Consider the following 10,619-nt stretch of genomic DNA (forward strand, 5'->3'; position numbering starts at 1 on the left):
TAAACATATATTTCAATAACAAGAATCAATCAATTCCTCCATACTCCAGCTACAAACTGCACACACCCCTACCAAATCAAAATATGAACTTCACAAAAATAAAATACGGATAGATTCTTGATATCCAATATGATCCAGGGCCTCCTCGAACTTAGCGTGTTGTCTCTCATCCTCGCATCGTCTGTGCCTTCTGCTTATCAGCAGCAGCCATGTGCGCCCATATCTTGCGGAAACGGTCCAAACATCAGCTTTCCATTTTACATTCCAGCACTGCAAGCATCCAACTGTGGTCTCCCTGGGTTCGAGCTAAACTGTACTGATCCTGGCTTCCTAAATCTCCAACTACCCGATAATCACCGGTACGTGATCCAAGATATCTCCTACGCAAACCAGATTCTCCGTGTGTACGACGCAGCTCTTTTAACTTTCGATCCCAACACCACCTGTCTTCCAGAAATCACAAACACTTCGCTTCCCACTTCCCGTTTCAGCTTCTTTAACGCCTATAGCCTCCATTTGTTCCCGCTTTGCCGGAGAAATGCGTCCACGGGTTTATGGATGTACAGAGTTGTTTGCACTCCTCAAGATGATGATCAGATCTGGAATTTGGCGATAGATGACTCTGTGGGCCCTTGGTACGTGAGAAGGGCTATAGAAAGTTGTGAAACACATATTGTGGCGCCGGTGAATTTCGGCGTTGAAAATGTTTATCAGGTGTTAAGAAGGGGGTTCCAGCTGAAATGGACGACGGAAGACGTTAATCTGGAGCCGCCATCGCGGTCACCGGCGGCATCGGATATTCTGGCCCCGGCGCCGACCGTTGCAGGTAAAAACGTAAAAAGTGCGATCTGGACAACTCCCACTCACTCTCTAGGCGTTCATACAGTAATTATTTCTTCATTTTGATTCAAAATTGGTTTTGTTAGATAATAAGAAATTCAGGGTAGCTTCATTTATATTTTGCAGACACAGTTTATGATTATATTTTAAGAAATAAATTTAACAGAAAGATAAAAAAAAACTATATTATTGTGTGTGCTTTTTAAAATATTCTGAAAAAAAGTAGTTTTGGAAGATAAAAGTATACATTTAGACTCATGAATTCGGTGAAATACGTGTATATCTATAGGTTCTCATTTTTTTTGAAATCAGTCTAATCCTTTCTCTACTGTCGTTTTTGTTCTCAGTGGAGACATTATTATTCGTTAAAACCTGGCATTATTCTTTTACGACCTACCTAACCCACCAGATCAAGTGGCACAACGTCCGCAGCTTGCCACACGAGAACATTCTAAGATGTCACTCATTTTAGTATTACTCTCACTAATACACGCTTAATCTAACATCCCACCCCAAGAAGGATATAAACATGATTATTGGGAGACTTGAACACGTGATCTCGCTCTGATACAAAATGTTGGGATCAAACGCTTATTATTAGACAAAAGCTATATCGCTTAGTCAAAGCGCAGCTTTATTTCCTTATAATCATGGCAGCAAAGAGTGTACCTACTTAGTTGTTGATGAGTCGATCTATTAGGCCTATAAGTCCAAGAAGGTGTATGTGTATCTGCTTGTGCTGTCTCATATCTATTGGAGATCAGTCTTATCCTTTTCTTAACTTTGGTCCTGTCCCAAGCAGAGACTGTATCACCCGCTAAAATCCGACGGCAGTCTTTTACGACCCTCCTAGCCAACTAGATTAAACAACACAAGATCAGCACCTTGATGCACAATAACTTCCAAGAGGTCACCACTCACCAATCTTAGTACTGCTCTCACTCATGCATGCTTAACCTAACAGAAAAACTACAATTTTATTCATATAATTAAATTAGTTTTTTTTGTTTAAATACGATAACTTGTCAAAATTTATTTTCATTCAGTAACTTTGATTTTTTTCCTTGTTTGCTTTGATTTATTTTTTGGTTGTCATTTTTATGCTCGAAACTTTTAAATTGATCGAAGATTGCTTATTTGAAATCGGTGTTCTCCTACGTGGTTCATGAAATAAAAATAATTATATATTACCAACATTAAAATTTACGTAAACAGTAATAATTAATGAAAACGACAAATTCTTTTCCTTTTATTTTGAAATATATATTGAGGGTAGTTTGATTTATTTACCTCTTTTTCTTTTTGCTCAAATTAATTTTAACGCATGTGGTATATGTTTTATTCTCGTAATATGTATCACGTAGAAGAGCATTGGTGTCAAATAAACCATATTCGATAGATTTAATTGTTTCAAGAAAAAAATGACCAGAAGAAAAAAAATCCAAGTCACTAGATAAAGAGCAAACTCACAAGATTAAAATCTAAAATAAACCGACAGACAAGACTAAAATTGTAATTTCTCCTCATTATGATAGATATAAGACATTTTATTGTGCATGTGAATTAATATAAGATTAGATAAACGATGATTAGCAGGTAATTTTTTTTATAATTTCATACTATAATCTATTTGATTGAAATATAATATCAATAGAATAATTCTTTCGTCGAAGCTAATGAAACATTTAAGTTAAATATAATAATTATATTAAAAAAAATTGTAGAAGTTGAGTAATCTATGTTGCAGATCAGTAAAAGATTAAAAACAACAAGATACATATTAGGGAAAATTACTTTTTGTTCCGTTAATTTGTCTAATTTTATATTTTAATTAATTAAGTTTCTAAAGTTTGATTTTGATATCAAATTTTGCTTTTCGGCTATCAACAAGTCATCAATCTTTTTTTTTATGTTATATCAACATTTTTTTATGTCATGTTATTATTTGTGGTGTTACATCAACAATTAGACCAAAGTATCTGAAAACTAAATGTTAATGTAGCATTATCAAAATTTGAAATTTAATGAATCAATTATCAAAATTGAAAAAGTTAATGAAACATAAAACTATTTCCCCTATCTTTTATATGGATACATGTTCGATAAATTCTCAAATAATGATATCAAACATGCATGAAATATTTCACAAAATGTAGCATCCTTTTTCCCATGTTTTTCTCTTTCTCTATGCCTAAACAGCTGACATCCTGAAGTAAACTTTTTGTGTCGATTTCGGTTGCAGGAAAAGGCCCCAGATTGTGGATAATAGTCACTGGTAAATCATTTAAATCATAGAATTTCATGTTTATATGTATTATACACTTCAATAATTCATCTTGTGTACTACATGCAGGAGTGACCCTGGGTGCGCTGGTAGTCGCAGTTTCTTCCGTTCTCTTAATTTTGTCAAGGAGAAATTTGCTAAAGTTACTCTCCCTTCAAGAAGCGGATGCAGCTGACCAAGCTGCTGTTGAACTATTCTTGAAGAATCATGGAGATCTTGCACCCAAAAGGTACAAATACTCACAACTCAAGAAAATAACCAATTCATTTGCTGAGAATTTGGGTAAAGGAGGGTTCGGTAGCGTTTACAAGGGGAAACTAGAAGATGGGCGTCTCGTGGCTGTTAAAATCTTGAGTGGATCAAAAGGAAATGGGGAAGATTTCATTAATGAGGTGTCAAGTATTAGTAGAACTTCCCATGTTAATGTTGTCGCCCTCCTGGGATTTTGCTTTGAGGGTTCGAAAAGAGCTTTGATTTATGAATTCATGCCAAATGGCTCTCTCGAAAAGTTCATACCCAATACTACTTCTTCTTCTTCGGCCGCGGAAGGTTCGCTAGGGTTGGATAAACTGTTTGAGATCGCCGTGGGGATTGGTCGGGGGCTAGAATATTTGCATCAAGGCTGCAGCACAAGAATTTTGCATTTTGATATAAAGCCTCATAATATTCTTCTTGATAAGGATTTGAAGCCAAAGATTTCGGATTTCGGGTTATCTAAGTTGTGCCCTAATAGATCAAGCATTGTGTCGATGCAAGGGGCAAGAGGGACTGCTGGATACATTGCCCCTGAAGTATTTTGTAGGAACTTTGGAGACGTCTCTCACAAATCCGATGTTTATAGCTATGGCATGATGGTTTTGGAAATGGTGGTCGGGAGGCAAAACAACATTAATCCTGAAGGTGGACGCTCGAGTGAAGTGAATTTTTCGGATTGGATATACAGGCATCTTGAACAAAAAACAGTTGAAAAGGATGCCATTAATAAAAATGTTTTGCAAGATGGTAAATGGAACTTAGTAAAGAGAAAGCTTATAATTATAGGATTGTGGTGCATTCAGACTGATCCCAAAAACAGGCCATCGATCAGCAAAGTGATCGAGATGTTGGAGGGAAAACTTGAATCTTTGCCACTTCCACCGAGACCATACTTGTCTTCCTCTCCGATATCACCGTCGATGTTTTCGAATTTTGAATTTAAATCCCTATCTTGATTCGATCTTTTGTGCTTGACAAGGAATTATATTGATTATTGCAACTGGTTTTATTTCTTAAGAGGATATTTATATTGAACATGTCATGTTATAAAAGAATTATTGGGTTAGGGATACTATACATGTATTTATTTTTTAATAATGATTATGAAGTATTACCGAATTTTAATATGACAAATATTAAATTAATTATAATATCATGACATAAAATATGATTATGATAAGTAATGAATATTCAGGTATATGAGTTCGATTCAGAGCTCGAATATTTTTAGTTTTTTTCTCAAGTTCGATTCGAAATCTTCGAAATTATTCGTGAGTAGTTTGAACTTGTTCGTATAATACAGTTATAGAATGAAAGTTCGTAAGCTTAAACATCCCAAAACTCAAAATAATGTGACTATTGGTGGTCGTATTAGCTCTTGTTTTTTTTTTTATAATATATTTAAAGAATCGATTTCAAATACATGTGGTGGAGTGGAATTCAGAAAATGAATAGTCATATAATTAAATATGAATTTAAAATTTAAAAAAAAATAAAATTATTCAAAATTTAATATTTCCACTTTAAAATTTTACCCTAATGAAACATTCAGAGTACTTGAAATGTAAAAACATCAATAATATCAAGAAATCATTAATAATTAATAATATATTCGTATTCACTTATGCATGCTTTCATTAGTTAATTCAATAATTCTAAACAAATCGTATTCTTATATAGTTATTTAACTCATTTAAATTTTTTCAATATTTCGTAATAATTAGCAAGTATTAATACATATTTTGTGAAACAATAATTACTCTTGCTAAGAAAGTGATCGATTCATGACGTTTGAGATATTGTACGATTAAAATATTAGAGTTATATCGTTACTATTAGCTATACGTTTTGATAAATCGACAATAGATTGATTTAACAATTGCTATAAGAGCATAGATCATGTATTTGATTCTCATTGTTCGCAAAAAAATACAATTATTTGGAAGACGATTGTGAGTACAATAAAATAAAAATAAAAAATATTTATTCATTTTAATATTTTTTGGGGGCTAATTTTTACACGTCTATGCATATCTATTCAATCGATTGGTCTTCCCATCCTCTAATTCTTCTTCTTCTTCTTCTTCCCCCCACCCCCACTCCCCGCCTCCCCCTCGTCCTTTTTCCAATCAATTAACAACTTGGAAATTCCATAAAGTCTTCTTTCTTCAAAAGTGAGGCGGCCCCATTGATTTTTCCACCTTTAATAACTCGGACCGTAATATATAGCATATTGCTATTATTCTATTAATTAAAGCAACTGTTTTTATTTATAGTTTACAAACGGTTTTTAAAGAAATTAATGTTATTATTTTTATTTAAAAAATAATAATAAAAAAAACAGAAACAGTAAGTAAAATCTCTATTTTGTCATTACTTTACATTTTAATACTTTCCAAAAATAGTTTTGGAAAATAGAAATATATAGATTATATTATTTTTTGTTGTATTGTATTATATTGTTTTGACATAATTTTTTTAATACAAATTTAACATAAAAATGAACTAAATTCAATCTATCTGTGCAAAGCATAGCACTCAAATATCGATATGCGGAAACATAAAAGTAAAAAAAAAAATTTAATGTCTTGCAATTGATATTGAATTTAGAGTGGAACTGATGAGATCTCACAAACACGAGAAAACTTGGATATTCTAAATTTTTACGCGATTGTATAGATGATGTATTTTCTAAATAATTTCACAAATTTAGGAAGCATGTTCTTGGCACATTTTAAGTTTTGGTGATTTAACATGGTTGCCGATCCAATGGATAATTACAGAGCCTAATCGAACTGAGTTCAAGGAGGAAAACTAAATTTTCATAAGAAGAAGTTTTTTAAGAAGTTTAATTGATTACAAAGTCAGACTGATAAAACATAAGAAAGATGCTGATAGTCAAACTGAATCAAGGTTGACTGATGGACCCCAACTAACAATGTATATAGTTATTAGCCCGTCCAAATCCATATATTCCCTAAAAAATCAGTATAGTTAGTGATTAAGAATCAGAGCTCAACTGAAATAGTGGATAAAGCTTTCCGTACCAAGAGTCACTGAATCTTAACTGGATGTTAGGTTTCGATGCACTATCAGAACATTTCAAAAAATGAAGATGACATGGCAACAACTACATTTGTATTTGGAAACAAATATATTATTTTGAAAAGATTGCCATTGTAGATTACGATATGAATATATAAGTTGAAAAAGCTCTGAAGATTACACAGTTACACCATCAATCTATGAATTATTGAAAACCAACTGATCTTCTCTGAAGAAGCTTTCTAACTGAAATAGCTAGCATATGTTGCTAAATCATTATATGATAATTTAGAGGATCAAATTTTTGCTTATAATTTCTCTGTGAAATCTGTCATTGAGAGTAAGAAGTCTTACTGCACAAAGTATTTAGATTGATGTTTACTAAGAGTTTCAGTTAGACATTGTTAATTAATACTGAAATGAGTGATTTTAAATTGCTTGTAATTACCGAAGTCTTTTAGTGCAAATCTTCCGTGAGAAAGAAGACATCACGTAGGAGTATTGAAATATCCAGAAACAATTTTGTGCTCATTTACTTTTCAGTCCACCTACTTTACTACTATTCAACAAACCCAACTGATTTTCTTGATAAATCAATTGCTCAACGAGTTTCAGTAAGCCTACTGTAACGTACCGTACTTTTTATTACTTAAAATTTGCGAAAAAATTAAAAATTTTCTTAAATATAAACATCCATACGGTCGTCAACTTATCGTTCATAAAAAGACCTTTGAAATCATCCATCACCAATAAAAATTTTGCTAAAAGAAAAGCTTGCTCAAAACATCTCGTATCAAAACATAAAATCAGAGTATTAATATTTTCATGCTTAAAATAACGTGGGCGGTCCTCAGGTCGAGCCTTCTGCTCAGTCCAAGCCTGCTCCTTGGTCCCCACCCCTCGTCTCATCATGATCATCCTCACCTGCATCGATCAAGTCTAGTGAGTCTAAAGACTCAACACGTATAAACTGGAATAGCAAGTAATACATAAAAAAATCGCATGGAACTTTAAAATTGATCATACATACTTGGAGCTAGGATTTGAAATGAACTTGAACTTGCATACATACATAGACGTGCCATAACGTGAAAGCTTTCATAAACATGCTTACATACTTGATCATACTCAAACATACATGACTTCATTTTGCGTAGAGGATGTTTCAAAGCAAGTGAAACATACATAATAAACGCCTGATCAGACAAACCACAGTACTGGGCTGACAGGGATGATAAGTGCAAGATTTGCACTTAATTGATATTAGAATCCATATTGAATTATGTTAGTTTCAAATGGAATTACGCGTTTTTGGCTTGTTTTGATTGTCATTTCAGGTATGGAGAAAAAGTGGAAGCGAAGCCAAGTGGACCAAGAAAACAGAGCAGTGCGCAAAAACAGACCAACAAGTGCACAGCCGCGAGCACGCCATCGGGCAGAGGTGCGCGCGCGGCCGCGCAACTTCACGCGCAACCGCGCGCGCAGGAGCGTAGGCGAGAGACCAGCAGCTCGCGCGCCACCGCGCAACTTCTCGCGCGAACGCGCGCACAGATACAACATGAAGACCCGAGAGATGCGCGCCACTGCGTCACATCACGCGCGAGCTCGCGTGCACAAAAACAAGCCACACGGCAGAATTGCGCGCGCCACCGCGCCAATTCTCGCGCAGCCACGCGCGCAGAAAAGAGCCAGCGACCAGAAGCGTGCGCGCGGCCGCGCGACAACACGCGCAACCGCGCGCGCGGCGTTCAGAAAACTTATAAATAGCCGCGAGCTAGGTCAGAAAAGGGAGAGCCGCCTTTTGGAGAAAGTCACGAAAATAGCCTTGCTTGGAGAAGAAAAGGCGTGAGAAATCAGAGCGTACAGACGCGACGAAGATTCAGTGTACGAAGACAATCACAAATATGAAGAACGACGGATCTGGGGACGGAGACGACACTTCGGATTTGTTATCTTTCCTTCGCTTTTACATTTTCGCTGTCTAAAATGTTGAACATGTACTGTTTGCGCTTGGATTTCGTGATGAACTAAATTTCCTTTCTAGAGGTTGACGTAGCTTTGTCTATACGATGATTTGACGTGGATATTTTGATGATTGAATTCCGTTTGTTTAATTGTGTCCTCTGTATTTATTTAAATGCAATTTACTGGCCATAAATTGTGTGTTGTCTGATTAATTCTACAACTCGGGAGAGGGATTAGGATTATAGATCATTAGAGGCACGTCGTTGAATGTTTATATCATTCGGAAGGCGTATAACTTTAGTTAGGCTTAGGTAAGAACATGGTTTGCATTTATCTATCAAACTTAAATTTTTATTAGGAATAATTGAATCGAAGTTTGATTGATACAATTTATTCGTCACTTGGGAAAGGGGGAATAAAATACGTAAGTGTTCTTAGCCATTAAATAACAGGAATTCATGAAATTAAATCCAACCACGAAGAATTATCGTAGAAACTTAGTGAAATCATTCATCTAGATATTTTCTATCATTGATATTTCTCCATTCGGTAATTCGATTGGTTATTTATTCATAATTGAACTGTTTAAACGAACCAACCTTTTAATTGATTATTCTAAATAAAATTGAGACTATTTTAATTACGAGCACTGATATACATTTTTATACACACTCCTCATGGGATCGACACTTCCACTCACAAATACATTTTACTATAACTTGACGTCGTGCGCTTGTGAGTAATCAATAAAACACGCAACAAGTTTTTGGCGCCGTTGCCGGGGAGTGTCAAATTTGAATTTATATCAGTATTGTTACCAATTAGTCTAGATTTTAATTTAGATCTTTTATTTTATTTCATTTTTGATTTATTCACTTTCTCTGTTTGACAGTGCATGCTAAGATCGCACAGCCCTGATTTGCTTTTTTTTGATCCGGAGATCGAACGAACTGCGAGAAGATTAAGAAAAGCGAGAAGGGAAGAAATCAAAGCGATGGCTGATAACATAGAGAATGACCGACAGATGCCGCCTGAGGCTATACCAATCAGAGATCACTTCCGACCAGTGATCAATAATCATTACTCTGGTATTGCAAGAGGGAACATCAAAGCAAATAATTTCGAGCTGAAGCCTGCTCTAATCAATATGGTTCAGCAAAACCAGTTTGCTGGGACTGCTACTTCTGATCCTCACGTTCACTTGAGGACCTTCTTGGAGATAACGGATACGGTAAAGATTAATAATGTTCCTGATGATATTATTAGACTGCGTTTGTTTCCGTTTTCTCTCAGGGATCAAGCAAGGGGATGGCTCCAATCGCTTCCCTTGGGAAGCATCATGACATGGCAAGAGTTGGCGACGAAATTTCTGGCAAAATACTTTCCCCCTGCAAAGTCTGCACAGTTGAAGATTGATATTAGCACGTTCAGGCAGACTGATTTTGAGCAATTGTATGAAGCATGAGAAAGATACAAGGAGCTGTTGAGAAAGTGCCCGAACCATGGCTTTGAAGACTGGGTACAAATCGAGCTTTTCTATAATGGATTGAATCGTCAGACGCGTACAACTGTGGATGCAGCGACAGGTGGCACAATCTTCGCCAAATTTCCTGCTCAAGCCTATGACTTACTTGAGCAGATGACTATAAATAGCTACCAATGGCCGTCTGAGAGGGCAGGAGTACCGAGGACAGCTGGAGTTTATGCTGTGGGTATAGATTGATTTCATAGACTATGAAGCCCATTGTTATTGCTTTCATGCATGATTTACGATTATGTATTAGCATGCATACATGTTTTATACTGGGATTTGTTCTCAACGGAGTTTCCGGCTGTTGTTATGTCTGTATGTGTGCATAACAACAGGTGGGGCAGGATCTGGGTCACGACAGAGATGAGTTCGAGATAGCGTGGTGACTTCGGGCACCGAAGATTACTAGTTGTTTCTTACTAGACTTGTACTACTTGTGGTTGTAGTTTGTATTAAACACTGGTCTGTATGAATGTATAAGAACAAGACATGTAATTATGTTTATTGAAATAAAATGAAGAACTATCTTGTGCTTGGTTATATACATTTAATTAATGTTAAAAAGCAAAAAATTTTGACCCACATTTTTGAATAAAGATCCGATTAATCCCGAAAAGAATTGAGTTAGAGCCCGGGTCTCCACAACAGGTGGTATCAAGTATTAGCATTGACTACACAGATAGCGACTATGAATAAAGT

General features: G+C 35.5%; 1 protein-coding gene across 2 annotated transcripts; it reads left to right on the forward strand.

Annotated features, from left to right (window-relative positions):
• On the forward strand, positions 1-4,414 carry LOC142532590 (LEAF RUST 10 DISEASE-RESISTANCE LOCUS RECEPTOR-LIKE PROTEIN KINASE-like 2.3). 2 transcript variants are annotated; one of them, XM_075638896.1, is made up of 3 exons: positions 1-841; positions 3,083-3,115; positions 3,194-4,414. In XM_075638896.1, the coding sequence occupies exons 1-3, from the start codon at positions 130-132 to the stop codon at positions 4,333-4,335; spliced, it is 1,887 nt and encodes a 628-aa protein (XP_075495011.1). In that variant the 5' UTR covers positions 1-129; the 3' UTR covers positions 4,336-4,414. The 2 variants fall into 2 exon arrangements, with proteins under 2 accessions (XP_075495011.1, XP_075495012.1); XM_075638897.1 differs by having other exon boundaries at positions 1-826.
• Positions 4,415-10,619: the final 6,205 nt, after the last annotated feature.

Source organism: Primulina tabacum, chromosome 18 (genome assembly GCF_025594145.1).
Source record: "Primulina tabacum isolate GXHZ01 chromosome 18, ASM2559414v2, whole genome shotgun sequence".
In the NCBI taxonomy this organism is placed as follows: domain Eukaryota; kingdom Viridiplantae; phylum Streptophyta; class Magnoliopsida; order Lamiales; family Gesneriaceae; genus Primulina; species Primulina tabacum.

Excerpts from the sequence above, each read along its gene's own strand:
- LOC142532590 (XM_075638896.1), top strand. The coding sequence starts at position 130 with ATGATCCAGGGCCTCCTCGAACTTAGCGTGTTGTCTCTCATCCTCGCA. Across the intron at positions 842-3,082 it reads TGCAGGTAAAAACGTAAAAA|GAAAAGGCCCCAGATTGTGG; the intron begins GTGCGATCTGGA and ends TTTCGGTTGCAG. Across the intron at positions 3,116-3,193 it reads ATTGTGGATAATAGTCACTG|GAGTGACCCTGGGTGCGCTG; the intron begins GTAAATCATTTA and ends TACTACATGCAG.